At 41.3% G+C, this 19,180-nt stretch overlaps 1 protein-coding gene across 2 annotated transcripts in view; it reads left to right on the top strand.

The window, feature by feature from the left end:
• DMD (dystrophin) overlaps nucleotides 1-19,180 on the top strand; it is a 2,981,380-nt gene that overhangs the window by 2,278,850 nt on the left and 683,350 nt on the right. For both annotated transcript variants that reach the window (XM_040336499.1, XM_040336500.1), the window contains one exon: nucleotides 2,929-3,197. In XM_040336499.1, the coding sequence (XP_040192433.1) occupies nucleotides 2,929-3,197 (269 nt within the window). The remainder of the gene's footprint in view (nucleotides 1-2,928; nucleotides 3,198-19,180) is intronic.

Here is a 19,180-nt window from a genome sequence, read left to right as displayed (position 1 = left end):
ACATTTTGTATGTATGCATTCATGGCCCTCAAATGGCAATCCGGCAACATGGCATTTGCCAGAAAAATTGTTATAACCTAATATATTCAGGGGAATTCATAAAGAGAATTCCATCATGCCTCCACATGACAAATGTCAGTGAGGGGGACATAGAGGTTGATTTACTAAAACTCGAGAGTGCAAAATCTGCTGCAGCTGTGCAAGGTAGCCAATCAGCTTCTAACTTCAAGCATAGTTTCACCCAAAAGTGGAACTTCCACTTTAAGCACTCCTTGCCCCCTTACATGCCACATTTGGCATGTCATTTTTTTTGGGGGGGGGTGTGTACCTTGTTTTGACGGGTACTTCCTGTCCCCCTCCCTGCTTCCTTTGCCTCGCCACCTCTGCGACTCCTCCTCTCCTCCTCCCTCTTTGCAATCTTCTGGGACACGCACAGGTCCCAGAAGATTGTCTAGCCACTAAGAAAGCTTAGTGTGATTCACATTTGCACAGTGCACGCCCTGGCTGTGAAGCCGCAAGCTGTCACAGCTGGGTGCCCTTGCTTGCAATGACAGTGATACAGAGAAGAGGGGAAGAGCAGTGAGGCTTCAGGCGGCTGCATTGCTGGATCGTTGAACAGGTGAGTGTCTGTTTAATAAAAGTCAGCACTAGCCACACTTTTTGTAGCTGCTGACTTTTAATAAACTTACAAACGAGTGGAACTCCGCTTTCAGCTTGTTCCATTAAGCTTTGATGTTAAAACCTGGAAGCTGATTGGTTTCTATGCAGAGATGCACCAGATTTTGCACCCTCCAGTGTTAGTAAATCAAACCCATAGTCATGTACCTGTTGTAGACAATTCTGGGGTATGCATCACATATGGAGTAGCGCTAAGGCTAGAATTAAAATACTGTTAATCTGTGCTTCCTCCTGACACTGCAGCTGTCACACAGACAGTGGCATGGTAGGGAGCTTTGAAGATGGGTGGGTGGAGCCACATTACTTCCACGTCAGGTCCAATCCCCTTGTGATTGACAGCAGTGGGTGTGTCCTTAGCCAACAGACAGCCTGATATTGGCTAGAGAATCTGCCTACTGTTATTAATCATAGGGAGGATTCAGACCTAATGGAGACCTAGTGTCTCAGCTTCCCCATCAGGCTCCACCCACTGAGTGGCACTGGTCATTAGGAGGTTGTCAGCTGTGAAGCTAAACGCATCCCTAACAACCAGTTGTAGGTGGGAAGGGGAGGAGGTAGCTGCGACAAACATGCCTCTTTGCCACACAGCATATAGAGACAGGCACCCTGCTTGTCTCTGTAGGCCAAATTGAAGTTGGTTGGAATTCCTTCCAGTTTTGTTATGTACGAACTGGATATATATTTTTTTTAATTTGGCACACTAGGAACTACCTGAATCTCAGCTAATGTTGGTAAAGCTACCAAAACGTGCAGATCGGATTTCTGAATCTGGCACTGACCAATTTAAAGGGCCATAGTACCAGAAACATGTTGTTAGGGACTTATTGAATTCCACAGTCTGTATGTTAGGAAAATAGGATGTGTTTTCTTGTGGGGTATGGGCTTGCTGTGTAACAAAATAGGTTATGGTCACTGAGTTCAATTAGGTTGGTAAAAGTATAGTATAGACTAGCAAACTGAGATCCAGTCTTATAATTACATTATGTGATGCCTGGAATACGTTTTTGTTTGTAATCAGTAAAAGTAGAGAAGTGAGTTTTCATTGCTGGGATTACATATTCAAAACAGAGATAGCAATGCACAAAAGGCCGTAATTCAGGATAATCATTCAGTACATTCAGAATTTATCTTTAGTGATCTAACTGCAATACAATAAATGTACATCTGCTTGGTTGTTATAGACTATTGCACTTTGTAAAACTTCACTGATCTTTACATTGCTGTTTTAAATAAACTTTTATGTTATGCTATGTTATATGATTGAATATATGTCGATTAAACAAATTTAATTTTAAGGTAAACAGTGTATCTGAACAATTGTTAAAAATGATATTTTCTGTGTGTTTTGCTCTTCCTAATAGTCCCTTAACCTCAAGCTTGGCATAGACTGAACAGTCTTTTGTGCTATTCATTAAAACATAATACAGTTGGTCTTTCTCCAAAGGATCACATCACTGCATATAGATGCACTTGTCTGTCCCTGCAAACTCAAATAATTTTTTATAACTTGTTTTCCAGACTGAAAGATTTCAGATCTAATATTCAGACATAATTAAATGTCAGAGGCCCAGAAGCAAAATTTCAACTGGAGTCCCTAAAGGTCTTATACAAAAACCTTAATTTGTCTTATTCAGACCCTGAAAATGAACATGTACTTTACTCCAAAAAGTGCTGCCTAGTAACATGCAAATGACAGACTTTTTAATGAAAAATCTTTTCAGTTTAACCCTGCTGAAGCTCCAGGAAAAACTAATAAATGTACTGTATGTATGCATTTTCCTGCACCATCAATGTATCTGATAAGTTTAGATTGAAAAAGAGTAAGAATTTTAGCATAGGTCTCAGTGGGCTGACATGTTCGTTTTCAGTGGCTACTTTACCCTTAAATAAACCTGTAAAATGTATAGAAACAATTGTCTCACATACAGTGTGAGCAGATATGTTCATTTCAGGGCAGCTGAATGCAGAAACATAATATTATGTCTGATGGTGCTTCTCTATTCATTTTAATGCATTACTGTGGTTGCAGTGCTCAGAAAAACACATTTTTTTTATTATTATATGAAGATCTTTATTTGTTTTTATGTCTGTCAGTTTGATCTAGGCAGAAAACCTTACCATTTTCTTTTACTCTGTGTTATGGGGATGATCAAAGAAGCATATTTGAGCATACTTTTTATTTGGACACAAAAGGGCAGTGTTAATTAGAAGGAAAATGCCTTTGCTAATGAACCCTGTTTGCAATTTTAGACCATCACGCTGAAGAGCCATCCAAGAATGTCAGCAGGATCCTGCAGAAGCAGGTAGATGATGTAAGGACTGAGTGGGACAGGTTGAATGTGCACTCAGTGGAGTGGCAGAGAAAATTAGACGATGCACTTGAAAGACTACAGGAACTCCAGGATGCAATGGATGAACTGGACCATAAACTGCATCAAGCAGAGGCTATGAAAGGATCCTGGCAGCCAGTGGGAGATTTGCTCATTGACTCTCTTCAAGATCACATAGGAAAAATCAAGGTCAGTTTTCTGCTTGCTGCCGAATATTATATAAATAGCAATGGGAAATATCTTAAAATATTAGGAAACTGTTGACTTCCCATCACAAATGTAATTTTAATGCAGAGCTGTAATTTCTAACACTTTACTTTTCATTGTTCATTACTAGGAAAGCTTAATCACTTTAGTTGTGACACCTGTTTATCCCATATGGACCAGAGTATTTTTTTACCTTGGCAAAAATTTGCCTAAAGTGGTCTGTATATGCAGTAAAGCATGCTTGTTATACTCACTGTGGAACCTAAGGGGTTAATCCCCTGCATTGTGTTAAAAGGCTGTTTGATTCTGTCTTCTCTGATCCTCTCCTCTTTCCACTGTCCCCTGATAATTTCCAAATAACACAGAGTTGATGGAGTCAGGTTGCACATGCTCAATTTAGTGTGTATTGAGTATATAGAGGTTTTTTTTTTCCTTAGGAGGGTGCATTTGATCAGCACAGGGCCAATCAGCACTGTCCAGAGAGAGAGAGTCAGGAGTCTTGTAGTTTCATAGGGCAGTCAGAAAAATTATCCTACAAGCTTTAACCAGTGCTTGGCTGGACACTGATAGAAGTCACACCACTGCTCTAACTGCAGATGAGAAAATAACTGCATTTCAATGTTATGTGTACTGTGGGAGACCTGATATAGTAAATGCAGGGTCCTGGGTTTAGTACCACTTTAATGACTAGTCATTGTGTATGTTACTTAATTAATACTTGTATTGCTTTTTGGTGAAACAAACAAGGCTTTTATTTGGAAGTATTGCGTACCTAGAAATTCAGCTGCTAACTGCAATGCAACAACATAGTTAGATTGTAGTTAGCAGCGTCTAAGGGCCATGTAACACTAGTGATTCTGTGACTGTCAACAAATTGATTGTGCTAAAATACCAGTCATCTTATCTCCTCTTATAACATCACTCCCTTGCTGACTGACTAATCAAGATTCTGCAGTGTTTCGGAAAACAAAAGAGCTAGTTTGCGGGTGGGCGGGCGGGGGACCGGCCTGCAGATGCACACACTTTCTTGTTTACACTTTTCTCCAGAAGGAGAGAAAAACACAGGGAGGCTGTACAGTAACTTATTACTGTGATAGTCAATCAGAGGCTATCACAGTGATCAGGTGAAGAGAAATGGGCCAACCAGTTCTCGATAGTTGGTACACGATCCGGTACTGGGCAGCACGCTCCCTGCACAAACACAGGTATGCCCAATGGATAAAGACCCACTTCAGTGAGGCCGTATATGTGTGCACTCGGCAGATAGGGTTTAAGATGTCTCACTATTTGGAATTTATTTCCTCTCCCTATCTGTACATGGGTTTGCCCATAGTCACTAAGTAACTGGCTTCTGTTCCAGTTGGATGTAAAATGGGTGTAATTTTCTAGCTTTGGCTTAGACATAAAATTATTAGATTTACAGTGCTCTATAAAACACTGCTTTCTATATGATGCTGTTATACCAATAGAAGAAACAACTCCTGTGGCCATATTTAAACCCTAGGAACATACTTTTTTTTAATGCAATTGCCTACGTAATGATTTTGTCTTTGGCTATAGCATTCATCATCAGTATATTTCAGCATATAAGCAGAGAACTGCAAGTTGGACAAAGTTTCTCAAACCACACAAACAATATTATGTGATGCAATGAGATGTGACTATTTTCAATTTTTTTTTTTTTTTTTTTTTGCATTAGGATAGAATGATTTGTGTAATGTAACAATTAGATTTTTCATGTGGATGCCTTACGGCCTATGACTGTGGCTAATGTAGATATCCTTGCATGAGTTAACTCTGCCTGAGGCTGCATTGTTATCATTGATCTCCATGTTGCCTGCAACTGTCAGTATGGGTGACAGTTGACAGTGTTCAGGTTTTCCTCATGAGCTGCAACCTGTACTTTAGGTACCCCTGGGAACTGAAGAGTGTAAGTGCATTCTATAATGATTATCTACAGGCAGCTTAGAAGTAAGAAATGTCCGCCGGTACACGGATCACACAGTCATGTTGAATTGAACAGACCACATCCACCACATTTAGTAAGTTTTCACACCAAGAATATTACTGTTATAAAACACTTTAGTCACTGTTCCATTGCGACCACTTGAAAGTTTAGCAGGCAGCAAGAAGCTTGTTTTATTTATAAAAATGCTGAGCTCAGTCCCGCTCTGCTTATCCCCAGGCCAGGAGTAATAGAAATGTGCATCACATAGGCTTCTAAAATTCGTGTAGAAGCAACTGCTGGTTGCTCAGTTCTGTATTCACACCCCAGAACTACATCTCCCAAGAGCCCTTTCCCTATACACAGTGTGCAGGCTATTGGGAGTCACTGCATGTTTTGCTAGCTAAGAAATCAATGTATGTAGAGTGAGACAGAGAGGGGTGGAGGATGGGCTTCTATGGTCCAACAAGGAGGGCTGATAATGCTGACTGAAATTTAAGAGCAGAATAGGCATCCAAATAGGAAGTTTGGAGTATGCTAGGGGAAACCGTGGGAAAGTGTATTGCAGATATATACTGATTTTGTTTGCCCTGGAATATGCTTTACATAATGTAGAAGTTCTGACACACTGTCAATATGCAATATTTTCTACTGAAAGGCTGAATACTAGTAAGTGGTGTAAGGGTGAGTGACAGAGGGGTGGGAAAAGGGGATTCTTGCATAGACGACCTTTATTAACATTATATTTTTTACTCATCCCTAGACCAACTTCACTTATTTATGTAGCGCTGTGTTACTTCCAAGTACCGGTGCTGACCAAATTTAAGGGATAATCAGAGTATAAGTGACTCTGATTTCAATTTGAATTCTGAAAGGGTCTCAGTTTTGGTTTGGCTGTGCTGTGTGCCCATTCTGTTGTGGCTGGGGTGTCATACCACCCCGGGGCGACAGGTGGCTTGGGTGCCGTTTGCCGACAGCCAATGAGGAGAGAGGTTCTCTCGCGGGGCATGCTGGGAGAGGGTACTTCTGGAACAGACGCCATTGAGGCAGGGTCTTCTTCCGGTGTGGCACCCACCTTCAGGGTGTCCACACATCACGGCCCCCAGCGAGATGGCCTACCAGGCCGGGGTGCGCGTGCCACGCAGTGCTCCAGGTTCCGTGACCAGGATGGTTCGGAACATTTAAGCTGTGGCGGGGCCCCAGTAATCGACTGGGTCCCCAATCTTGAGAAGATCCCAAGCGTTGTTCCTTTGAGGGGAAGCTGTTCGGTGGGAAGTCCGCCTGAGGAGAGCCAAGAGAGGCTGGCCTTCCAATAGGGCCTTGACAATCCACCAGGGATCAAGGTATCCGGACACTGAGAGGGTGGACGTTAGTCACCTGTCAGTCGGTACCTAACTACAAACTACCTGAGAGGATCCAGGCAAAAAGTCTACTGAGGAGAATTGTTCTCCATGATCTAAGTTATAGGGAGGGTCTGTGGCAGAGACTTTCTTCCCTCAAAGTTCCGAGTGATACTCTGGCTGCCAGGTCGGTGAGAGAGGCCTGTCCAGGTACACTAAACCCACTCTGAAAAAAAAGAAACAAAGTGGTTAGAAGCAGGACTGTTTCCATATCGTTATGTCTGCTATTTCTCCTCCTTCTACATCTTCACCCTTCACTGAAAGTTTTATTGTTTTACCTTGTTGGGTAAATAAAAGTACAAGAGAAAGACACCCGCTGTGTGGACATTCCATTACTACAGCTCTCATCAAATACCCTAGACGGTGGAGTCACAGAGGTAACAGGCCATCCCATTCAATAACCAGCGGCTCCTTCGGGGGTGAGCGCTACATATACCTTGCAGTAATGCTCGCATTTAGGGATATGTTATTGCAACAGGTGGCAATGTATGTAGTGCGGTGCATTGGGGTGCCATTCATTTTGAATGGCACCCAAATGCAGTTAACCAGCGTACATGTTTTACAGCCTATCACAATGCATGGTAATGCATTACTGTGCATTGTGACGCTCTTTGTTGGTCAAAAATTGCAGGTTCTGTTCTAAGTGTGGAGCGCTGCATCAGACTACATAGATGTTGAATGGGCCATAATTTGTTCTTATTTTAAAGTGGATATAAACCCTCACATATACACAGTGAAGTGAAGTGAAGCCTCAGATGATACACAGGGATGAAACAAATCTCCCTACATAAGTTTTATGTATACTGAACATGTATATCTGCTATCTTCATCTTTACATACTGTTTAGAAAGTGTACATTGTGTTAGGGGATTTTCTCTTTCTGGTTAACACTGTAATGAAGCCTAGGCATACAGCCAAGACAGCTGATTGGAGGAAATGCACACACCCCCTCTCCTCATAGGTAGAGAGTTTCAGGGCTGATCGTTAAATAGTTCAGGGCTCTGCTAATCTATTTATAGCATCCTCCCCAACACAACACTATGGCTGTCTTTATCAGATGCGACTGAGAACTTGACAGGAGTTATCAGGCTGATAACAGAATAACGGTGCAGGAGACAGCTATGGTACATAGTGGTTTGAAGAGAGACAACACAACACTTATATGTGCCCAGCTCAAATTTCATGAATCAGGTTTACATCCACTTTAACTTTACTTTGCCAAACTTTGCTGAAAAATGGCACTAATGATAAGTAGAATCCTCTCTCATCAGAGAAACATTAGTTGTGATTGGTGGACGGGGTCTGTGCACTTGTTTTTGTGGTCAATTCTTAAAAATAAGGCAATTTAATAATACAAAATAATCAGCATTTTTCGTGTCTCCCATTTATCAGGATAGAATAAGTTTAAGGCCCAGATTCACAAAGACTTACAACGGCGTCCAGATACGCCGTCGTAAGTCCGAATGGCCGCCGTCGTATCTATGCGTCTGATTCATAGAATCAGTTACGCATAGATTTGACCAAGATACGAGCGGCGTAAGTCTCCTACGCCGTCGTATCTTGGGTTGCAATAATTACGTTGGCCGCTAGATGGCACTTCCTTGATTTTCGCGTCAAATATGTAAATGAGCAAGATACTCCGATTCACGAACGTACGTACGCCTGTCGCAATTAGTTACGCCGTTTACGTAAGACATACGCCGGCATGAAGATAAAGCTGGTCTCTAGGTGGCGCAGCCCATGCAAAGTATGGACGCCGGAACAAGCGTATCTTTTTACGTCGTTTGCATAAATCGTACGCAAATAGGGCTATGAGTAAGTTACGTTCATGTCACAGGCATTGAGCCGACGTATCTTTGGGCGTAAATACGACGTGATACTGAGCATGCGCGCGCATGCGCCATTCGTTCGGCCATGCATCTACATGGGGTCAAGCCTCATTTAAATACAACACGCCCCCTACCAGCCTACTTTGAATTACATGCGCTTACGCCGGCCCATTTACGCTACGCCGCCGTAACTTAGGACGCAAGTGCTTTGTGAATACAGCACTTGCCCCTCTTTAATGTTATAAAATGATCTTTTCAGTAAACGTAGTTTACAGTTTTTTTGCATATTACAGGAACAGCGATTTTTGCAGTGATTATGATTTGTAGAGGGTTTGCTGATGTATGAAACTGTACTATGCAGCTTGTGTTTTCTCAGCTCACTGACTTAGAATTAGAATCATCTAAAGAAATTGATTAGGCACATTGGCCAGAGAAGATGTAACTAAGAAACCAGCAATTGCACTTATTAACACAGATTCACATATGGACATGTATTTCTAGGAGACAACAACTTGAAGGTTATAGCTAATAGCTGCATAAAATCTTAACTAATATTCAAAATGAAATGAACAGCAGTTTCTCCTCCTGAAGGCAAAAGTTGTGTTCATGGCTCTTCATCTGTGAACTTGCTTACATACCAACAATGCAAAGAGTTTGCTTCTGTATGCAGTTATTTCCATTGCTGCGTAAAAAAGAGTTCATTCTCCAGGGCTATTTACATGTATCAGCATTGTCATTAATTAAAGCAACATGCCCGACACAAGGGAATGACTTGCAAACTGGCAATTTTGTTTTGTTTTTTCTTCAAAAGGGCTGTCACGTCTAAAAGTATGAGTGGGAAGCTTAATACTCCTATAACCCTCCCAGTGAAAACAGACATTTTTTAGCAGAGAAGCAAAATTCGCTGCAGCTAAACATGTTGTGTGTTTGGATTTTAAGGCTAAAATGGGATAGCCAAAATGCAAAAAAAGTTATTGCTCACTTCAGCTTATCAAGTCAAAATCCATGGCAAGCATTTAATCACCACAAATCATGGATTTGCCTAGAGTAGGGATCCACAAACTCTTGAGCTCCTTAACCCCTTATTATGTTTCATATTGTTCATTGACCCTGAACATTTATTTTATGAAAATTATTTAAGAAATGTTACTTTAAATAATAGTACTATGAGTAATAAATAGAAATGCTAAACATGTTTGAATACTGTCAGCATTTCCTCTTGATATCAGCAACTTCCATGATGGCTGTTACACTGCTGATTTTTTTTTTTGTAAATACACAGCAATCAGTTATTTGGCTCAACTATCATTACTATGGATGTACTCACTCTCCAATTGAGTTTGAGGTGGCTGTACTCACTGGCTCTCCAACTGAGTTTAAAGTGGAAAAGTATGCTTAGTAATGGACATGAACATATACAGTATCTCACAAAAGTGAGTACACCCCCTCACATTTTTGTAAATATTTTTTTTATCTTTTCATGTGACAGCACTGAAGAAATGACACTTTCCTACAAGTAGTGAGTGTACAGCTTGTATAACAGTGTAAATTTGCTGTCCCCTCAAAATAACTTAACACACAGTCATTAATGTCTAAACCGCTGGAAACAAAAGTGAGTACACCCCTAAGTGAAAATGTCCAAATTGAGCCAAACTAGTCATTTTCCCTTCCCGGTGTCATGGGACTTGTTAGTGTTACAGGGTCTCAGATGTGAATGGGGTGGAGGGGTTTTAAATTTGGTGTTATCGCTCTTACTCTCTCATACTGGTCACTGGAAGTTCAGCATGGCACCTCAAAGAACTGTCTGAGGATCTGAAAAAAAGATTTGTTGCTCTACATAAAGATGGCCTAGGCTATAAGAATATTGCCAAGACACTAAAACTGAACTGCAGCACGGTGGTGAAGACCATACAAATGTTTAAAAGGACAGGTTCCACACAGAACAGGCCTTGTTGTGGTCGACCAAAGAAGTTGAGTGCACGTGCTCAGCATCATATCCAGAGGTTGTCTTTGGGAAATAGATGTATGAGTGCTGCTAGTATTGCTGCAGAGGTTGAATGGGTTGGGGGTCAGCCTGTCAGTCCTCAGACCATTCGACGCACACTACATAAAATTGGTCTGCATGGCTGTCGTCTCAAACGGAAGCCTCTTCTAAAGATGATGCACAAGAAAGCCCACAAACAGTTGGCTTAAGACAAGCAGACTAAGGACATGGGTTACTGGAACCATGTCCTGTAGTCTGATGAGACTAAGATAAACTTATTTGGTTCAGATGGTGTCAAGCATGTGTGGCGACAACGAGGTGAGGAGTACAAAGACAAGTGTGTCTTGCCTACAAACATGGTGGTGGGAGAGTCATGGTCTGGGGCTGCATGAGTGCTGTAGGCACTGGGGAGCTACAGTTCTTAGAGGGAACCATGAATGACAACATGTACTGTGACATACTGAAGCAGAGCATGATCCCCTCCCATCGGAGACTGGACCTCGGGGCTGTATTCCAACAATATAAAGACTGTATTCCTCCAAGACGACCACTGCCTTGCTAAAGAAGCTGATGGTAAAGGTGATGAACTGGCCAAGCATGTCTCCAGACCTAAACCCTATTGAGCATCTGTGGGGCTTCCTCAAATGGAAGGTGGAGAAACGCAAGGTCTCTAATATGCACCAGCTCTGTGATGTTGTCATGGAGGAGTGAAAGAGGATTCCATTGGCAACCTGTAAATCTGTGGTATACTCCATGCCCAAGAGGGTTAAGGCAGTGCTAGAAAATAATGGTAGCCACACTTTGGGCCCAATTTGTACAATTTTACTTTGGGGTGTACTCACTTTTGTTGCCAGCGGTTTTATACATTGATGGCTGTGTGTTGAGTTATTTTAATGGGGACAGCAAATTTACACTGTTATACAAGCTGTACACTCTCTACTTTAGACTGTAGCAAAGTGTCATTTCTTCAGTGCTGAAAAGATAGAATAAAATATTTACAAAAATGTGAGGGGGTGTTCTCACTTTTGTGAAATACTGTATGTTTATCTTTCCCGCAAGGGGAAGGGTGTAAGATCATAGATAAACAATGCAAAACAAACTGATAAATCAGAAACAAAACACAGTTGACAGAGACAAAGCAAGGCTGTTCTTGCTGGCAACTGAATATTTATCCCTGAGTAACACTGTTTCACCACAAGCCACCTCACCTTTAGGACTAGTGACTGGCATGGAGCTTTATAGATACTGATGGAGCTTGATAGATATATTTATAGATAAATGATGAATCAAAATTCAGAATTTATCGAACACCTATGTATCTCTAGACATTTATGACCCATGTTGACCCCTAGCCATTTTTTTGAACTTTGGTTAGTCCCATTGACCATCAGGGTCAACATCAGATATGTTTGGGAGCCTTGTCCTAGAGCTTCTTCTGACATATTATCAGGTCACTAGCAGGCAACCATATTTCCAGTGTAAGGAGCCCAATAGAGACCCCACTTTAATTTTCCACTTCCTTTCGTGTCTGTCTAATAGGGACTATTAGTGTAGTTTAGGGCAGGGTAGAAGGACCTCTTTATAAGTAACATACAGCATGCAGATAGTAATATATGAGATGCATTCTTAATGGTGGACATAATAAAGCAATAATGGGATTCTTTAAGCCTACCCAAATAAGAAAGTAAAGTGCCTCTTCCCTCAACATCAAGGGGAAGGGAAATATCCAGCACTGCTGCAGTAAGCTTAAAAGCTGCTTGTTCTTTCTCCCAACCCCAGTTTATCAAAACCATATTTTGCATAATATTCAAGCCACTGTGAAACTCAAATGATTAAAAATGTCCGAGGACCCAAAGCAACCAGATTGCAAAGTACATATTTCTAATACTAAGATAGAAATGGTATATACCTATTAGTTAACTAATACTTGCAAACAGCTCAGTTTTCCTGTTTTATAAGAGCCCCTATGCACACAATTTTAAAGAGATGAATAGCTTCAATATATTCAAGGCCAAGGCCTAGCTGGAATTACATAGTAACGATTATCCAGGGAGGGAGATATGCCACAAAGAACTTCAGAATTCCTTCAACCAACCTGAAGAACTTGAAGTCGAGTTAAGTATATCTCATGTGAGTTCTCCAATAAACAAATGAAATTACATCGGGTAAATAGGTGTCATTGTCATAAATACAGTACTGAGCTTTGATTGTAGCATCTGCAGTATCTCACTTTTAGCTAACATAATAACTATCAAGGACAATGTTATATTTTCTGTAGTGTATATATTTGTTGTTACTTTGATTTGAATGGAGAAGGTGTAACAATCATTTATATACCCAGAATAAGTAATCTAGTCCTGTAAAAAAAAAAAGATATCCCAAGGGGCACTTTAGAGTAACTTGAGTTATAGACTCTGGGCCAGATTCTCAAAAGAATTACGCCGGTGTATCTACAGATACACCGGCGTAATTCGAAAATCTCGCCGGCGTACCATTGTTTTGTATTCTCAAAACAAGATACGCCTAGAATTAGGCTAGGATCCGACTGGTGTAAGTCACTTACACCGTCGGATCCTAAATGCAATACTACGCTGGCCGCTAGGTGGCTTTTACGTCAATTTCAGCGTTGCATATGAAAATGAGCCGAATACGCCGATTTCCGAACGTTTTTGCGCCGCTTCGCCATAGTTTACGTCGTTTCCGTAAGCGTAAGGTTACCCCTGCTATATGAGGGGTAACCTTACGTCGGTCCGCCATATGCCATGTTAAGTATGGCCATCGGGACAGCGTCGGGTTTTTCCGTCGTTTACGTAACTCGTCGCGAATAGGGCTGTGCGTTAATTACGTTCATGTCGCAACCAATGTATTTGCGGCGTACTACAGAGCATGCGCAGTGGCCTACGTTTAAGGCCGGCGCATGCGCAGTTCGTTCGGCACGGGGGCACGCTTAATTTAAATACAAGCCGCCCCCTTTGATTTACGCTGGGATACGCCGGGCCATTTAGACTACGCCGCCGCAAATTACAGAGCAAGTGCTTGGAGAATACGGCACTTGCTCCAGTAAGTTGCGGCGGCGTAGTGTTAATGGCATACGCTACGCCCCGCTCGTAGATACGCTGATCTACGAGAATCTGGCCCTCTGTTTGCTGTCACTTGTAAAATATGTTATATACTGTATTTATTGCTGTATAACACTCACGTTTAAACCCTGAAAATAGAGGATAAACTGTGCCTGCGTGTTATACGCAGGGGGCTGTGGAAAGTTTTTTCCCTGAAACTTCCCTCTTAAAGTTAGGGTGCGTGTTATAAGCCAATAAATACAGTATTTTATTGTCAAAAATGCAGTTATAGGGGATGACTGGACTGGGGAGCAAAAGGCTTTTGCCCACTTGGCCAGTACTAATAAGATATGTTGGGCTGGTGGCCCTAAGTAAAGAGCTCAATCAGAATTTTTCTAGCACCTGCTCTCCATCCAGACAAGGTGACATCATGGCACAACGTGCATGGTACATGTTTTTCTCCCCTACCATAAATTGGCTTGTTAGTTGTGGCTTCCAGTTATTCGCTGGTTACAGATATGCATACACGATAAATAAAAGACCAAGACCTGCCTAGGAACAGAGTTCAACTGTCATGGCCACATTATAAATATAATTTCCTTTTATTTATTAGTATGTGCTCACATTACATAAGTTACAGAAAAAAAGGAACATAATTATTTATTTTTTGTATGAAATAAAAATGATCCTATTTAATAAAACATAGCAGTGTGTGTGGTGTTGAAAACTGTTTTAAAAAAGAAAAGTGTATCTACCTATACAGATGGCTGCATATTAAAAACATCAATGACGGTGAGAAGGCTTACCTCTTTGCACATTGGAGGAAACATCTGCTTGCATAAACAGAGGCTTGTCTACTGTTCATTCCCACAGTGATTCAGGCTTTGTAGAAACTATCAGAATATAATTGCTGCAGACAACTGCTTAGCATGCTTTGAAGTCTATATAAGAACTTTTTTTTAGTTTTTATCTGCACTCCTGCTGTCTGCATCAAAGTCTACAATCAATATGAATTAAGCTGTCCCACTTCTTTTTATAAGTTCTTTATTAAATTCTGTTGGCCTCTTCATGATTGGTAAAAGCTAAATTAGGTAGAATTTCAATTTCCTTTTACATCAGGAAAACATCAAGGTGGAAAATTAAACCTAAAACTTGGGTTTTGTCTACACAGAACTGTAATAAGTTAACAATAGATATTTTACAATTTATACGGTTGTCTTAAATCCTTCATCTGATTCTATTGCTTCATTTTCATTGTGTTGCAGTTTAAAGAACAATAATGCCGCGTACAAGCGATCGGTCCATCCGATGAAAATGGTCTGATGGATTTTTCCATTGGTTAAACAATGAAGCTGACTGATGTTCAGTCGTGCCTACACACCATCAGTTAAAAAAACGATCGTGTCAAAACGTGGTGATGTAAAACACAACGACGTGCTGAAAAAAACTAAGTTCAATGCTTCCAAGAATGCATCAACTTGATTCTGAGCATGCGTGGATTTTTAACCGATGGACGTGCCTACAAACAATCATTTTTTTCTATCGGTTAGGTATCCATCAGTTAAATTTAAAACAACATTTAAATTTTTTTAACCGATGGATAAATAACCGATGGGGCCTACACACGATCAGTTTAGTCTGATGAAAACGGTCCATCAGACCATTCTCATTGATTTGACCGATCGTGTGTACGCGGCATTAGATTCATTTTGTTCATGTATTTGATACCATGTGCAATGAACTAGAAACACAGAGAGAGAGCACACTGAGGCAAATACCACAGAACCCAATGGGGAACTTGGATATACAGGAGAGGGCTGCAATACGGCAGAGCAAGGAGAAATAATTCACAGGCTACTAGTATGGCACAGAAAGGAGAAATAATCTATGGGGCAATAATATGCACAGCATGGAGAAATCGTCCACAGGGTCCTGAGTGACAATATGATACAAAAAACAGCAATTTCAAAGGGAACAAGTGGCAATCCAGGGAGAACAAGGGATTAATAGTATGGAGGCAGAGCAGTAAGCACAGAATAAAGAAGCAGCTGCTTACATGGTATCAATCCAAGACACACAGATCACTGGGCAGGGATCACAGGGCATCAGAAATGAATATACACACTGATGGCTTATGATGATTGTGGAGGGTCCATCAGCATGTGAAGGGTCAAAGTGGGCACCAAAAACTCTTGGATCCAGAGAAGCAGAAAGGGCAGGTCCTGTGCATATAGCCATAGCTTGGAGTGCACCCAGGGAGCAGGGAAGCACAAAGGTCAGAGGGCAAAGAACAGACAAGAGCAAGAGTCCTGCTTGGGGAAGATGCTGTGTCCAGGGAAAGACTGAGGTCTGGAGTGACCTTGTCACAGATTCAGGTTCACCAGATAGCTGGGCAAATCACAGAAGGGACAAAGGATGAGCAGGGTCACATGGCCCCAGGAAGATGCTCTGGGTCAAAGCAAGCAGAAGGGAAGATCCTGGGGGCCTGGCCAAAGTCTTGGACATCCAATGGTTATGGCAGCAATTGTATCCCACAGAAAAAGGTCTACAAGCAGCACAGGCAATTTAGAACTACAAGTCCCAGCAGCCTCAGTTCCAGAAAGCAAAGCACAGACCATATGGAACTATCTGTCTCTGCAGTTCTAAGCATATTCAAGTCTTTCTGTAGTGAGACCTCCAGCCATGAGCTCCTCTTTGTCCACCACTAGAGCAGACTCAGTGGGAAATTCCCTGTTGTACAATGGTAGGTTTTTAACCTACCACATTTTTAATCCCAGCCATATGTACTATTTGATATTTTTAAAGTCACAAAAAAGTGACATCATTGTTACCTATCTGGCCAAATGCAGCCAGATCAGGTGACAATCCACATGCCTATGGCCATTTTTAGACAATTCCTAATGCGTGGATTTAAAGGAAAATAGCGATTAGCTATGCTATTGTCAAATTGGAAAGATAATGGGCCAGATCCACAAAGAACTTACGGCTGCGTATCTATTGATACGCCGCTTAAGTTCTACGATGCGCCGTCATATCTTTGTTTTGTATCCACAAAACAAGATACGCCTGAATGTGGGCTAGATCTGACTGACGTACGTCTTAGTACGCCGTCAGATCTCAGGTGCATATTTACGCTGGCCGCTATGTGCCGCTTCCGTTGATTTCCGTGTAGAGTATGCAAATTAGCTAGATACGCCGATTCTCAAACGTACGTCCGCCCGGCGCGTTTTTTTTTACGTCGTTTATGTAAGGCTTTTTTCGGCGTAACGTTACCCCTGCCTCTATGAGGTGTACGCAATGTTAGGTATGGACGTTGGGACAGCGTTGAATTTTGCGAATAGGGCTTTGTGTAAATTATGTTCACGTCAAAAGCATTGACTATTTGCGACGTGATTTCGAGCTTGCGCACTGGGATACCCCCACGGACAGCGCATGCGCCATTCAAAAAAACATCATTTACGCGGGGTCATTTGAATTTCACGCCCTTACGCCGACACATTTACACTACGCTGCCTCAACTTACGGCGCAAATTCTTTCTGGATAAGGAACCTCCGCTCTAAGTTACGGCGGCGTAGTGTATCTGAGATACGCTATGCCTGCCTAAAGATAGGCAGTTCTTTGTGGATCGGGCCCAATATGTCCAGCAGTCACATCTCGCCCAAATTATAGGGAGTAAGTGCAAGTAGATGCAAGTGGAAAAGGGTTAATATTTTTCAAACGTAAGTATTATTGCTATATGGATGTGAAAATAGCCTAACACTGTCACAGTGGTTATGTTCAATGACTTTATACATACTGTACATATTGCAGTGCCCTTTAATAACATTTTCAGTATATGTTACCTGGCCCCCTAAGGCATCAGTTGTGCGGAATGTCTTTTTTGACAGTCTGTTGAATTAGAGTCAAAACTCATCCCTACATCTGCACATTGTTATTATTCGTCTGATATCTGTAAGACCTCAATTACCTTTTTAAAGAAAGTATATTTGCTTGCAGTGGACAGGGGAAATGTAAGATGGGTGGAAAATGTATTTTTCTGTATTTAATGTTTAAAGAGTATGTAAAAAATAGCTATAAAATAGCAGAAGTTGTGTGAGATCTCTACTGAATTCTGAACACACTGAAACCTATTTTCAGAAGATAAAATAGAAAGATAGAGAGACCTTTGGGAATTCCCTATCTTCTCTGTGAAGGTGTGTCTCCTCAGTATAAATGGTTTCTGCTTGTTCACTGTAGCTATTAGGTAGCTGCTGTAAGAGCTTATTCTTCAGGACATATATTCAGAGTAGATATGACAGTTTGTCCACACTGGCATAATACATTTACTGTTACATATACTGTATTATTCATAGACAAAGTGCTTACAGTTAAAGGACAAGTTTAGTTAACCAATGAAAGCAGTCAATAAGCTACTAATCATATTCGACAAACATTGCAGCTATGTTAAAGCCAGAAAGCTCAGCTCACCCTAAAGTTAATTTTTTTGTGATCCTCTCTAGGAATAAAAAATAACACCTTGCAGGGGTACTTCTTGAAGCCTGTGCTATAAAACCTCCTGGCTTCCTTTATCACCAAACACAGTCAACTTTGAAGGCAACTTTGAATGTGATTGGTGGCTGTTACAAACTTCTTGACATACTTTATTTGTGAGACATGGCAAGGATCCTGCAGTGGGTGTGTTTGGATATAGCAATCACCACATTGCCAACAAAAGTAGGTTTGGGCATGGCAAGGAGGTAAAAAGTGGTGCATTGAACAAGTTCATTTTTCTTGCCATAGGACCCGCTTCCGCCCTGTTTTTTTTTAAACAAGGGAGCACAATAATGCCGCGTACACACGATCAGTCCATCCGATGAGAACGGACAGATGGACCGTTTTCATCAGTTAACCAATGAAGCCGACTGATGATCCTTCGCGCCTACACACCATCGGTTAAACAAACGATCGTGCCAGAACGCGGTCACGTAAAACACAATGACGTGCTAAAAAAAAACAAAGTTCAATGCTTCCAAGCATGCGTCGACTTGATTCTGCGCATGCACAGGTTTTTAACCGATGGTTGTGCCTACTAACGATAATTTTTTTCCCATCGGTTAGGAATCTATCGGTTAAATTTAAAGCAAGTTGGCTTTTTTTTAACCGATGGTTAAATAACCTATGGGGCCCACATACGATCGGTTTTGACCGATGAAAACGGTCCATCAGACCGTTGTCCTCTGTTTAACCTATCGTGTGTACGAGGCCTTAGGAGAAACTTAAGTCATTACCCCATAACAAAGTATGCCTGAACAAAGGTGTTAATGGCAAGATTAACACTAATTAATGACAGCTCAGCCTAAGCAAAGTCACTTGAACAGACCTCATGGACTGCTTTTTAATGATAAAAAGTACAGCTTTTTTCAAAATGGATAGTGTAGCATTGACTTTTGACATATTAGAAATTTAAAACACGCAGACATGTAAAGTTACCAGAAAAGTGCTTTAGGTCAGCCAGTTAATGTTTCTGAGTTATTCATGAGCTACATTGGATGTACAGTATATGACCACACATTCAAATTAATACCACATCAAAATTCCTTCCCCAAACTGAGTTTCCAACTCGCAAGTAATGCACCTCTAGGTCAGCTTTCTTAAAACAACACTATCGTGTGGACACAAGAATAAACCATGCTGCCTGTTGTTTACTACTTGCCTGTCTTGATGGCCATGCTGCTGATCTCCTATGTATTTATGAAATAATACCAGCA

Source organism: Rana temporaria, chromosome 2 (genome assembly GCF_905171775.1).
Source record: "Rana temporaria chromosome 2, aRanTem1.1, whole genome shotgun sequence".
Taxonomy (NCBI): Eukaryota; Metazoa; Chordata; class Amphibia; order Anura; family Ranidae; genus Rana; species Rana temporaria.
This window is presented reverse-complemented; position numbering and strand designations above follow the sequence as displayed.